Below are 13,045 nucleotides of genomic sequence, written 5' to 3'. Positions count from 1 at the left end.
AAAGTCCGAGGTGAATGTAACTTTCATGTTATTGGGGAGACTCCGCCAAGTTGTATCTGAACTAAAAATTGGATATAACTTAAGGGGGCGTCAGGGAAGGTAGCAAATACCTTCTGAGGCCATCACCTCCACATTAAATGCTTTCCAGCTAACACTCTGGCCGCATTAATGTGGAGGTGATACCTGAACAGTAACTAAGCAACTTTATGGCCACTATGCTGGATGGGACAAAAAGGAGCTCCCAAGATAAGAACTACACGTGTACAATGGAAACGGGGGGAGAACGGAGTATATAACATAGGAACGAAGGAAATAATAGAGGACTTTTGGCAGAAAAAAGAGAAAAGAAGAGAGAGACTGATTGAAAGAGAGCCGAGGAGAGATTTTCTCAAGGAATGAACCTAAAGTATCCCTTGTTACTTGATTAGTAGAACCTTTCCTGTCACACAGTACTAGTTCTTGGACCCATACTCTAAAAATTTATTGTTTGGGCTTGTTGGGCTGAAAACCCATTCATACTCAGGGTCAATCCAAACCGAGTCCCTACAATTGGCGCCGTCTGTGGGAAGAACTTGATCTGTTGAGAAGGAAGGGCAGGTGTGATACTCACGATGGAAGAGGGAGTACCGCAACAACCGTTGACGGGCCCGCAACAGGCAAATGCTAATCAGCACCAGGCAGAGTCTAGGGGCTCTCAGCACAGTAATCCGTTGGTAGACCACGAACTCGAGGGTGATCATGAGGGGAGTACCCGAACAACCCATACAAATAGAAGCCGCTCTCGGGGGAAAGGCCATGTTTCCCCTATAAAGAGCGGAGAAAATTTACAGCGTGAGGTTAACAAGTTGAAGAGGGAATTGCGATATGAGCGACGAAGGCGTAAGGCTCATATCTCTAAGCACTCCTCTGAGGAGTCGGATGACGCTAGTTACAGGCAGAGGTCGAGAACTCCACCCAGCGAATCTTTTTCGTGTGAGGAGGAGTACCACCGTGGGTGAAGAAATAAGAGCCCGACTCGCCAGGGTCAGGGGAATGATGCCTTGAACAAGGCTTTGAATCAGGTATCCAAGTTGCCTTTCACGCGACATATTGAAGACGCTAGTCTTCCTCGGCGATTCCACCAGCCTGTGTTCACCATTTATAATGGTCGAACAGACCCAGTGGAACATGTTAGCCACTACAGCCAGAGAATGGCTATTCATGCCAGGGATGAAGCCTTAATGTGCAAGGTTTTCCCATCTAGTTTGGGCCTAGTGGCGATGAGATGGTTTAATGGCTTGAGAACTAATACTATTGACTCTTTTGAGAAGCTCACCCAGGCCTTTGGTGCTCGTTTTATTACTTGTAGCAGGGTTGTTCAACCCTTGGGGTCGCTACTGTCCATGTCTATGCGAGAAGGGGAAACCCTAAAAGCCTACTCAGACAGATACTGGGAAATGTTCAACGAGGTGGATGGGGCTCACGATGACGTGGCTATGAATACTTTTAAGGAAGGTCTTCCAACTGAGCACGGTCTGAGGAAGTCTCTGATTGGCAAGCCTGTTACTAGTGTACGTCAGCTTATGGATCGGATAGATAAATATAGAAGAGTAGAGGAAGATCAGATGCAAGGCAGAGGAAAGTCTAAAACAGTAACTCAAGAGAGGAGGGATTTCAGGCCGGACCGGTACAACAACAACCGACCTCGGAGGGATTTTGGGGGGCAGTCAGGGCCTGCCAACTCCCAGGTGGTTAGCGCCGTGTTCCGAGAACCAGTGCAGCGAGTTCTGGAGAAGATAAAGAACGAGCCGTTCTTTAGGTGGCCCAATAAGATGGCGGGGGATCCTGCGAAGCGTAATCGGAATCTTTACTGCCAATACCATCAAGACCACGGACATATCACCGAAGATTGTAACAATCTGTGGGATCACTTAGAGCAGTTGGTGCAGGAGGGAAAGTTGACCCAACTTCTGCATCAGTCCGGCGGCTGAGGAGGCCACGTAGGCTCGGCGTTTCAGGGGGATGCCTCAAGGGGACCTCCTTTGGGCACGATAAACGTTATATTCGCTGCCCTAGGGAGAATTGGATCTTGCCCTTCCAGGGTAATGTCTGTGTCTTAGTGCTCGGAGGAGGACTCCAACTCGAGGCCGAAGAGAGCCAGACCTGTCGCCTCGTTGGTGTTAGGCTTCTCAAAAAAGGATAAGAGAGGAACCATACAACCACATGATGATGCTTTGGTGGTTACGATTAGGATTGGAGGGTATGACGTTAAGAGAGTGATGGTTGATGATGGAAGTGCCGCCGAGGTGATGTACCCTGATTTATTCAGGGAGCTGAATTTGAAACCTGAAGACCTGACAATATATAGTTCCCCGCTGCTAGGCTTCGAAGGCAAATCGGTCACCCCGTTGGGAATGGTTAGATTACCCGTGCAGACTGGGTCAGATATGGTGGAGGTAGATTTTATTGTGGTGGATGCCTTTTCTCCGTATACGGCTATTTTGGGAAGACCATGGTTGCATGCTTTGGGGGCTGTTTCTTCCACTCTTCATCAAAAAGTGAAGTATCCCTCAGGGGGCGAGGTTTCAGAGATTTTGGAAAACCAGAACATGGCTAGGCAGTGTATGATAATGGCCATTCAACATCGGCCAGAGGTAAGCACTTCGGCTATAGCCGAGGGTGATTTATAGCAATCAAGGGTTCAGGGAGCCCAGTTCGGCACATCCCCAAAGGAAATGAGGTGTGAAGATTTGGAAAGGGTGAACGTTGATGATGATCCAAAGAAGTATTTTCAGGTTGGGGCTCAGTTGCCTTTGTTAGAGAAAGAACAGTTGGTCGAAATTCTTAGAAGAAACGTTGATGTGTTTGCATGGAGTGCCTATGAAGCCCCGGGAGTGGATCCGGAGTTCATCTGTCATCATCTGAATGTCAACCCCTCGTGTATTCCAAAGAAACAACCACCTCGGCGACCGTCCAGGGTACATGTCGAGGCTATTAAAGACGAGGTGACCAAGTTAAAGCAGGCTGGGGCAATCAAGGAAGTATTTTATCCTCAGTGGCTGGCCAATACAATTGTAGTGAAAAAGAAAAATGGAAAGTGGCGTGTGTGTGTTGATTTTACGGACCTTAATATAGCGTGCCCAAAGGACCCTTTCCCTATGCACCGTATAGATCAGTTGGTGGATGCTACAGTGGGCCATCCTCGGATGAGTTTCTTGGACGTCTTTCAAGGCTACCATCAGATCCCACTCGCATTGGACGACCAGGAGAAGACCGCTTTTCTCACTCCCACTGGGTAATGCCCTTTGGTTTGAAGAACGCGGGGTCTACCTACCAGAGAATGATGACGAAAATGTTTGAGCAGCAGTTGGGCAGAAATATTGAGATTTATATTGGTGATATGGTCGTGAAGAGTAAGGTGGTGGCCGAGCACGTGACAGACCTTAACCACACTTTTGAGATTTTAAGGAGGCACAAACTGCGGCTGAACGCATCCAAATGCTCATTTAGGGTAAGTTCAGGTAAGTTCCTGGGTTACATGGTGACCCATAGGGGAATTGAAGTTAACCCTGACCAGATTAGAGCCATAACTAACTTGCAACCACCTCAGAATCCCAAGGAAGTCCAGAGGCTGACCGGGATGACCGCCGCATTGAATAGATTCATATCCAGATCGGCGGATAGGTGCAGGCCTTTTTTCTTACTGCTCCACAAGTGGAAAGGATATGAATGGACCGAGGAATGTGACTTAGCATTTCAGCAGCTAAAGGAGTATCTATCTCGGCCACCCATCATGTCTAGCCCCAAGGTAGACGAAGTTCTTTTTTCCTACCTGGCGATCACCACTTATGCGATTAGTTTTGTTCTGATACGAGTGGACAATGGAGTACAGCGACCAGTCTATTATGTGAGTAAGTCTCTTCATGAGGCTGAAATACGCTACCTGCCATTGGAAAAGGCCATTTTAGCAGTGGTGCACGTCACCAGAAAACTTCCCCATTACTTTCAGGCACATACAGTGGTTGTCCTGACTCAATATCCGATCAAAGCCGTACTCCGAAGTGCAGACTATACTGGTAGGGTTGCCAAGTGGGGCACAATTTTAGGGGCTTTTGATGTCAAGTATATGCCCCGTACTTCCGTGAAGGGTCAGGTGCTTGCCGATCTAGTGGCCGAGTTTGCTGAAGGTCTTGAAGAGACAGAGACAAGCCCAGGTGGCATGGACGAAAAATCGGTTGGCCTCATTTCCGCGCAACCTATCTTACCCTGGACAGTGTATGTGGATGGGGCAGTAAATCAGCGGGGGTCTGGAGTAGGACTTGTATTGATATCTCCTGAGGAAGTCATCATTGAGAAGTCTCTTAGGCTGGGATTCTCAGCCACTAATAACGAAGCGGAGTATGAAGCCTTACTAGCAGGAATGGTGATGGTCGATAAGCTGGGTGGAAAGGCTGTGGAAATCTTCTCAGACTCGGGGCTTGTGGTGGGCCAGGTCAGAGGGGAATTAGAGGCTCGAGATACAAGAATGCAGGAATACTTGAGCCAGGTTAGGCATATACAAGCTAAATTTGAATTTTTTAAAATAACCCATGTCCCCAGGAGTGGAAATGCCTATGCAGACTCTCTGGCTACTCTTGCCACCTCCTCGGCTCAAAACTTACCTCGGATGATCATGATCGAGGACTTGGGCACCCCTACCCGAGGAACAACAAAAACGCTACAAGTTAATCAAGTCAATTCAGCGCGTAGCTGGATGGATCCTATAATACTATTCCTTGAGAAGGATACACTGCTCGAGGACAGATCAGAGGCAAAAAAGATACGGAGGAAGGCTCCCCGATTTTGGCTATTCGAAGATAAGAAGTTGTACAAACGCTCTTACTCTGGGCCTTATCTGCTCTGTGTACGCCCTGAAGCGTCGGAGGATCTGCTAGAAGAACTATATGAAGGAATTTGTGGCAGTCATACTGGGGGAAGGTCTTTGTCTCATAGGGCGATCACCCAAGGGTACTGGTGGTCAGGCATGCAAAAGGAAGCACAGGAATATGTAAAGAAATGCGATCAATGCCAAAGGTTCACACCAAATATTCATCAGCCTGGAGGAGTTCTCAATCCTCTTTCTAGTCCTTGGCCTTTCGCTCAGTGGGGCTTGGATATCGTCGGCCCTTTCCCTAGAGCAGTAGGAAATAAGAAGTACCTGCTGGTTGGCACGGATTGTTTCACGAAGTGGGTTGAAGCAGAGCCTCTGGCTAACATCAGGGATGTGGACGTCAAAAGATTCCTATTAAGGAATATCATTACTCGATTTGGGGTTCCTCAAACTCTCATCTCGGACAACGGTCTGCAATTTGATAGCAAGGCTTTTAGAAGGTATTGCTCCGACTTGGGGATAAAAAATAGGTATTCCACCCCAGCCTATCCACAGGGAAATGGACAGGCCGAGGCTGTCAATAAAGTCATAGTGGGGGGACTTAAGAAAAAGTTGGATGATGCAAAGGGAAGATGGGTGGAAGAACTCCCGCATGTTCTCTGGGCGTATCGGACGACGCCTCGACGATCGACAGGGGAGACCCCATTCTCAATGACGTACGGAGCTGAGGCCGTGATCCCTATTGAAACTGACTTTCCGACACTGAAAACCAGTAATTTCACTCCGGATGGGAATGATAAGCTGTTAAGGAAAAGTCTAGACTTAATAGATGAGCGACGAGAAAAAGGTATGGTTCAACTAGCGTACTACCAGCACAAGCTGAAGCAGGGTTATGATGCGAACGTCAGACTAAGGCCATTAGCTCCGGGAGACTTGGTGTTGAGGAAGGTCTTGGGAAATACCAAAAACCCAGCCTGGGGAAAGTTGGGGCCCAATTGGGAAGGGCCATATCGTATTACATCTATTGCGGGGATAAGGGCTTACTATTTAGAAGATTTAGATGAAAAAACCATACTTCATCCCTGGAATGTAAGCAACCTGAGAAGGTATTATTATTAACAAGTTATGTTTTACTTTCCTTTATAACTTATCTTGCTTCCGCAATATGTGCTTCTAAAATAAATGGAAGTATTAAACAGAAACTAAGTCATGTTAGGTCCTCGGATCACAACTTAGTGGAAATTAGTACACTATGAATGGAAGTATTAAACAGAAACTAAGTCATGTCAGGTCCTCGGACCACAACTTAGTGGAAATTAGTACACTATGAATGGAAGTATTAAACAGAAACTAAGTCATGTCAGGTCCTCGGACCACAACTTAGCGGAAATTAAGTATACTATGAATGTAAGTATTAAACTGAAACTAAGCTATAACAAACTATTTAGATATTGAACTTACTTGGAATCAAGGTCTTCTAAAAAGGGGGTTCGTGTCACTGGAGATACACATCGAAGTAAATGCTATGAGCATCACTTAAAGCACTTCAAGGGGATTAGTACCCCTCTAGATGAAATGTAAAAATGCTATCCTAAGTAAGTGTAATTTCCTAATGAATGTTACAGGGAGCCTTTATAAAACCGCAAAGGTCACTGTTATAGCCTGCTTTGAGTTTTCAATAATCGAATATAAAGTTATGATTCTTCCCTATCATGTCAACTTTTATCCTTTTTACAGTCCGAGAGCGCAAGGAAAGTAGATAAACAAATGTAAGTAATAAAGAACGACCATACATGAAATTATATGGATAATGAACGAACCCCCAGATGTCTCTTATAACTTGCCAAAAAGAAAGGAGATAAAAAATAAATAAAAAAAAAAAAAAAAAAGACACTAAAAGGAATTTAACTGCGAGCAACTATTTGGTTAGCTTTATTTGGAGCTTGGGAGGGGCTTTGCCAGCTACCTCATGAGGAACATCCTTTCCCTGCGCCGGGGGAGCGTTTCCGGCAGGCAGGGTAGTTGAGGCTAAGGACTGTTCAAAAGTGTGAGAGGCCACTTCGTCTTTGAGCCTTGCTACTTCTGTGGCCGAGGAGAGATCCTTTGCTTTTCCAAGCACTGGTAATTGCTCCTGCTGACTGAGTGTGGGAGGAGCCCGAGTCTGAACTTCCTCGGGTGGCTCATCAACGACAACAGATACCTCCCCTATTGGAGTGGAGGGAGTGGAGGCCCGAATAGCTGGGGGGAAGTAGATATTTTCAGGTTTCCTCAACTCTGAGGAAGATTCAACTCCAGCTCGGTCGAGGGCCTCTTGCCAAGTCAGGGTACAGTATTCCCGGCACACGACGGGCACCTCAGCTCGGAAAGTCTCCTCTGTCTCAGCAACGCCCACATTGTAACCCTGCTGCTCAGCGGCGTCTTTTCCTTTTTCAGCCTCGGCTTTGGCTTTCTCAGCTCGGTCTCTAAGCTTCTGGACTTCTTCCAGTTGTTTCTGTAGGGTCAGCACCTGTTCCTTAGAGGTTGCTAGCTGGGCGTTGGCATCACGCAGGAGCCGCCCTTGGTCCTCGGCTTGTCTTTGGAACCCCGCTAGAGCTGAATCAGCACTTTTCCGAGTGTCTTCCTCGGCTGCTAACTTCTTCTTCAGCTGCGCAATGTTTTGCTCGGAAGCATTCAGTGTGCGTACAGCTGATATCCTTTTCTTCTTGTCCTCGTCTATTTGACCGTAGTAGGATTTGGCTATCCCCCCCAGCCTGAAGGTGGCTTAAACGGCCTAGAAAAAAAGGGAATTAAAAATATGCACAAAAAAAAAAAAAAAAAAAAAGAAGAAGAAATATATATATATAATAATAATGAAATAAAAATAATAATGTAATGGTTAAAGCATCGTACCATGCCCAAATATCTTTTGGTGTTCTGAAAGACCTCGTCCGTCTTGATCGCTCTCAGCTCAGCCATGTCCCTGGGAAGAAGAAGTGTTTCCTCTAGTGCTGAGGCAACTCGGCACCCAAGTCCGCCACTAAAGTCCCTAATTGAAGCATCCTCCTTTAGAGGCCTTTTATCGAGCATAGGGGTTGGGAGCCAAGCCTCGGGATCCGAGGACTGGGTGGTTGTTTTATCCATCTCTCGCTGCGTCTCATGACTTGTTTTCTGCTGCTTGGCAGTTCTTTGGTCCTCACCCTCACTGGTAGTGTGAGTTCGCCCTGTGTCCATCACTTCTTTGCCCTTCGGCTCTCTCCTCCTCTTCGGATCACTGGGCTCAGTCACAGTTGGTTGGGACGACTGAGGAGATGGAGGGGGAAGAGATGGAGGTTGGACCTGAACTTGTTTTTCCACCACCCTGCCAGGCTGACCCTCAATTACATCTTTCAAACTCCTCTGACTTCTCCTTTGGATAACCATTTTCCTGGAAGTTACTTCAGGAGATTGGGGTCGATTAAAAACTTCAAATTAGTCGGCAGAATAAGGCAACTCTACAAGTCCTCCTAAGACGTCTTCTTCTTCTCCTTCTTCTTCTTCTTTCTCTTCTTCTTCTCCTTCGGCCTCTTTTTCTTTTTCTTTTTCTTCTTCTCTCACTTTTGGGGGGACGGAGCGTGATGATGAAGCTCCTATAGAAAGAGTGGCCTCAGGCGATGGTTCAGTGAAGGGCTCACCTTTAGGAATAGGGGTGCCCTCAGGAACGATGAATCCCTCAAAGACTACACTGATACGGTGGAGCCGAGGATCTTTTGCCTTTATCACGAACTTGGGAGCCTGAAAGGCTGTGGATGCAGGTTTGTACTTGAGTATTAAGTGTGCAGCTCGTAATTGGCCGTCGGAGGGATTCACATACACCTCGGACCGCAGAATTCTATCTAGGCTCTCCCTGTTGATCAGCCTGAGATGGCGTCTAGTGGCGCGTTTGTCTGTAAAGTAATTAAAACATAAAAGGAAATTTCCATTAGGAATAAAAACTGCTTCAAATAAAAAAATTAATCTGACTTATCAGGGACGTACATCCTAGGAATCCCACCTAGTTGTCCCTCTTCAGTCGGGCATGGCAAACCATCGTGCCACTCCCCGGAAAAAATAAGGAAATCGTCTTTAAAACCCTTGTTCGAGGTAGGGAGGCACTGGATCAATCTTACTGCAGGGTACCTAGACTTAAGGTAATATCCCTGATCCTTCAAATGATTGAGATTATATACCCAGTTCACATCGTGATGGGTCAAACCTAAATTGTATAAGGTGTTTAAAGCCTCTATACTCCCGAGCACCCTGAACATATTCGAGGCGCACTGCGTAGGAGATAACCTAAAAAACCTAAGGTAATTTCTCGTCAGACTACCCATTGGGATAGTCATCCCTCCCTCGACAAAAGCTACCATGGGGATAGCTACCTCCCCCGTTTTTCTATCGCGCAACCAAGTTTTGGAGGAAGCGTATCTCATACCCACTGTTGAGGGAATCCTGTACTTAGTCCTAAATGATTCTATTTGCTCTTCGGAATCAACTAGATACTTAAATCTACCAATTTTCTAACAGCAGCAGAGAAAAACTGATACAGAAGATGGAAAACTAGGAAGGTTTAAGGAAACTTACAGGTTTGGAAAATAAGCTCCTCGAACGAGCTCTTAGTATTTATGAGAGCGTGAAGTAATGAGAGAAAGACAGATTCAAGGAATACGTGCTGAGAGGGAGTAATTTGTAACCGAAGAAAGATTTAATTTGAAAGGCACTTTATAAGGGTACAGAAAGTGGGAGCGGGGAAAATCCCGCCCATAAATGCAGAGGATCCCCCACCGTTCGATTTGCATCAGATCGTTGAACGTGCGGGACAACAGAGCAGTTACCATTTAATAATGTCGTGCTCATGACGCCGAAACGTTAGGAGCGTGCCTTGGGTAAACAAAAAGACATTCTGAAAGCGGGGGAAACCTACGAAATAAATGAGAGCTGGATGTCAAAATCTTCCTTTTTCCTGAGGTGGCAAAAAGCGAGATTTTGAGGAGCTATTGTGGGGCCTGTTAGTTAAAAAGGAATAGTAATCCTCAGAAGTGGGCTCGGGGCCCAACGGCCCAATCCGAGGACACTTCGTTATCCGAGGATAGTCTAAAAAAGTTTTATTATTACTAAATAGGTAATAGAGGAGAAACGAGTAGATATTATATATACGGCGGCATAGTACACGTCCGAGAACACCAAAGTCCGAGGTGAATGTAACTTTCATGTTATTGGGAAGACTCTGCCAAGTTATATCTGAACTGGAAATTGGATATAACTTAAGGGGGCGTCGGGGAAGGTAGCAAATATCTTCTAAGGCCATTACCTCCACATTAAATGTTTTCCAGCTAACACTCTGGCCGCATTAATGTGGAGGTGATACCTAAACAGTAACTAAGCAGCTTTATGGTCACTAAGCTGCAAGTTCCGGTAGGTGCCGGATGGGACAGAAAGGAGCTCCTAAGATAAGAACTACACGTGTACGATGGAAACAGGGGGAAAACGGAGTATATAACATAGGAATGAAGGAAATAAAGAGGACTTTTGGTAGAAAAAAGAAAAAGAAGAAAAAAGAAGAGAGAGACTGACTGAAAGAGAGCCAAGGAGAGATTTTCTCAAGGAATGAACCTAGAGTATCCCTTATTACTTGATGAGTAGAAACTTTCATTTCAAACAGCACTAGTTCTTGGACCCATACTCTAAAAATTTATTGTTTGGGCTTGTTGGGCTGAAAACCCATTCATATTCAGGGTCAATCCAAACTGAGTCCCTACAGTATTGTTGGCCAATAAATGGTTTTTTTTTTTTTTAGGTTAAATGCCTTTTTTTTTTGGCAATACTATAAGACAAATAAATATATAACATATCGCTTTTAGAAAGCTTTCTTCCTTGCCCAAATAACCTAATGGTTGAGCCGTCCCTGACTTGATCCACACTAACTTAACAAAAAAGTAGAGTAAAATTTGTCAAATATTGATGCAATTTCTATCTAAGAGCATCAACAGTAGGGCTTGTATATGCCAAATGTTGCCAAATGTTAGGAACATTTGGCATTTAAGCTCCAAAATTGCTCAACAATGGGAAGGCCATATCACGTATGCCAAAAAAATTTTGAGATTAAGCTACAGTACCATCTCAAATGTAAGATGGTACTGTAGCTGAATTGCATAAAAAAAAAAAAAATCAATACTCTCATTTCCCTTTCCTCTCTCATTTTAACCCGACAATTTCTCTCTCCTCTCTAATTTTTTCTCTTTCTTTTCTCTCTCTTCCTTCTCTCTCTTTCTTTCTACTTTCTCTTCTCCCTGCTCTCTCTTCTTCAATGGAGTGGAGGCAACGACATGAAGGCTCGATCAGAAAAGTTGTGGTGGAGGCGTGGAGGTCGTGGGTTTCCGGCGTTTGGGTCGAATTTGGGTGGTGTTTGGGTTAGTGTTTGGGTGGTGTTTGGCGTTTGACGTTTGGCATTTGGCGTTTGGGTCGAAGATGATGATGATGATGACAGGTTTGGGATGAATAAAGACTGCGACGAGTGACCCTCTCTCTCGCCATCACTGCCAGTGAGAACAAATGGGTTTTGGTTTGGGTTTGGTGAGAACAAATGGGTTTGATTTTGGATTTTGGATTTTGATTTTGATTTGACTGGATTTGGCTGTGCTGTGTTAGTGGTGCTGTGTTGGCATCGGATTGTGTTTTTTTTTTTTTTTTTTTGTGTTCAGCTACTGGGGTTTGTGATTGTAGGGCGGCGGCGTGGGTTTGAAGCTTGGGATTTTTTTTTTTTTTTTTTACGGTAGATTATGGGTTGCTGTTGGTCGTGGCGATCGTGGTGTCAGGTGTGTGTAGTGCGGAGGTGGTGGTGATTGTGTGTGTTGAACAGAAATAAAGAGAGAGAAAAAATAAATAATGTGTTTTATTGCAAATAATGGTAATTGTAGGATATATTATTTTATTGTATAGAAATATTATTTTAATAAGTAGAATAGAAAGTAAAAGTTGAGATGTTTGGTGTATTGTAAATTGGTATAGTATAATTGATAAAGTAATTTTTTAGAATGATAAAATAAGATGGGATATGAAATCTAGACGTGCATGTTCTGACTATAATTTACTCCTCCTCCCCACCTCTCAATCCAAAGAAGTCACGTGGCGCCTTATTAAATTTAATTTCAAACAAAGTGCTCGGACAACAAAGCTAGGTGCCTAAAGTATAGCTCATAATCATAGCACCGGATCCTAGGTTAATACTTTTTTCTCTTTTCTCGACGCACTTCTTACGTACTCAATTAAAAACAATTAAATACTTATTAGTGAACCACTTTTTTTGGGGGTAATGATACAATGAACCACTAATGAATATTTAAATGTTTTTATCCTTCGTTTGGTTATAGTCAAGATTCTGAATTTGATTCCACCTCCATGTTGAGATACAAGAGACAAGGAAAAAAGCATTAATTAATTAATAATTATAATAATAATGTCGAACCTTGCACCATTTTTAACTCCTTGGCTTTGAATTAATTTTTTGTTCCCGTGGCAAGAAGCAACCTCTGATACCCTCCTGGTTCTTATTTTATAGCCTTTGAAAATGAGCCTTACCTGAAGCGGCCTTAGCACTACTGTCATCATCCTATAAATTATGGTTTTTTTACTTGATATTCTACAATTGCAGAATAAAGGGGAATTGTATCAAACATCTCTCTCTCTCTCTCTCTCTCTCTCTCTCTCAATATATTATAATTGAATAATATTAAGGAATGTATTTTTCTCAATAGTTTGATGTAACTTACTGTGATTAAAATAACATCATCTTCAACTAACTTCTCATCTTACAATATTTATATTATGTGTGAAACACAACAACTTTAATTAATCATTGTCGAAAACGAAAATTGTGTTTATAGACTTATTAATTACATGAAATTTATGATGTCGAAAAAACTTACGTGAAATTTATAGCGCAAAACTCAATAGAATTCAAAACTACGAACATATTGAGCACTTGAGCTTTGTGTCTTACCATACCCATAAAATCAATTGTCATTATTTTTTTCTTCTTGCTGACATGGTGAATAGGATTCTTACAACACTTGACTAATCCCTCCGACGAAGAGAAACTCTATTCCACGCACCCAATAATTACAAGAAGAAATTTGTTTTAGGATAATCTTAAAGTATATTTGGAAACCACTAAACCAATCTCTTGAAATTATATTAGTTGTC

At 43.9% G+C, this 13,045-nt stretch overlaps 3 protein-coding genes across 3 annotated transcripts; 2 read left to right on the top strand and 1 right to left on the bottom strand.

The window, feature by feature from the left end:
• Positions 1-1,190: 1,190 nt before the first annotated feature.
• On the top strand, positions 1,191-1,970 carry LOC136066307 (uncharacterized). The gene has a single exon (XM_065770416.1). The coding sequence runs from the start codon at positions 1,191-1,193 to the stop codon at positions 1,968-1,970; it is 780 nt and encodes a 259-aa protein (XP_065626488.1).
• Positions 1,971-2,258: 288 nt separating this feature from the next.
• LOC136066306 (uncharacterized) lies at positions 2,259-2,669 on the top strand. The gene has a single exon (XM_065770415.1). It carries the CDS (start codon positions 2,259-2,261, stop codon positions 2,667-2,669), a length of 411 nt encoding a protein of 136 aa, XP_065626487.1.
• Positions 2,670-6,767: 4,098 nt separating this feature from the next.
• Positions 6,768-8,248, bottom strand: LOC112010771 (uncharacterized). The gene is made up of 2 exons (XM_065770414.1): positions 7,739-8,248; positions 6,768-7,493 (listed from the first exon to the last, which is right to left on the bottom strand). The coding sequence occupies exons 1-2, from the start codon at positions 8,246-8,248 to the stop codon at positions 6,768-6,770; spliced, it is 1,236 nt and encodes a 411-aa protein (XP_065626486.1).
• Between the last annotated feature and the right edge of the window lie 4,797 nt (positions 8,249-13,045).

The sequence above is a fragment of the Quercus suber genome, unplaced genomic scaffold (genome assembly GCF_002906115.3).
Source record: "Quercus suber isolate HL8 unplaced genomic scaffold, Cork oak 2.0 scaffold_30, whole genome shotgun sequence".
Lineage (NCBI taxonomy): Eukaryota > Viridiplantae > Streptophyta > Magnoliopsida > Fagales > Fagaceae > Quercus > Quercus suber.
The sequence above is the reverse complement of the archived record's forward strand: the minus strand, read 5'-3'. Positions and strand labels throughout refer to the sequence as shown.

What these genes read in the sequence shown, in the direction of transcription:
- LOC136066307 (XM_065770416.1), top strand. Translation starts at nt 1,191, where the DNA reads ATGGCTATTCATGCCAGGGATGAAGCCTTAATGTGCAAGGTTTTCCCA.
- LOC136066306 (XM_065770415.1), top strand. Translation starts at nt 2,259, where the DNA reads ATGGTTGATGATGGAAGTGCCGCCGAGGTGATGTACCCTGATTTATTC.
- LOC112010771 (XM_065770414.1), bottom strand. Translation starts at nt 8,248, where the DNA reads ATGGTTATCCAAAGGAGAAGTCAGAGGAGTTTGAAAGATGTAATTGAG. An exon ending in CCAAAAGATATTTGGGCATG is followed by an intron (nt 7,494 to 7,738) that starts GTACGATGCTTT and finishes AACATTGCGCAG; the next exon opens with CTGAAGAAGAAGTTAGCAGC.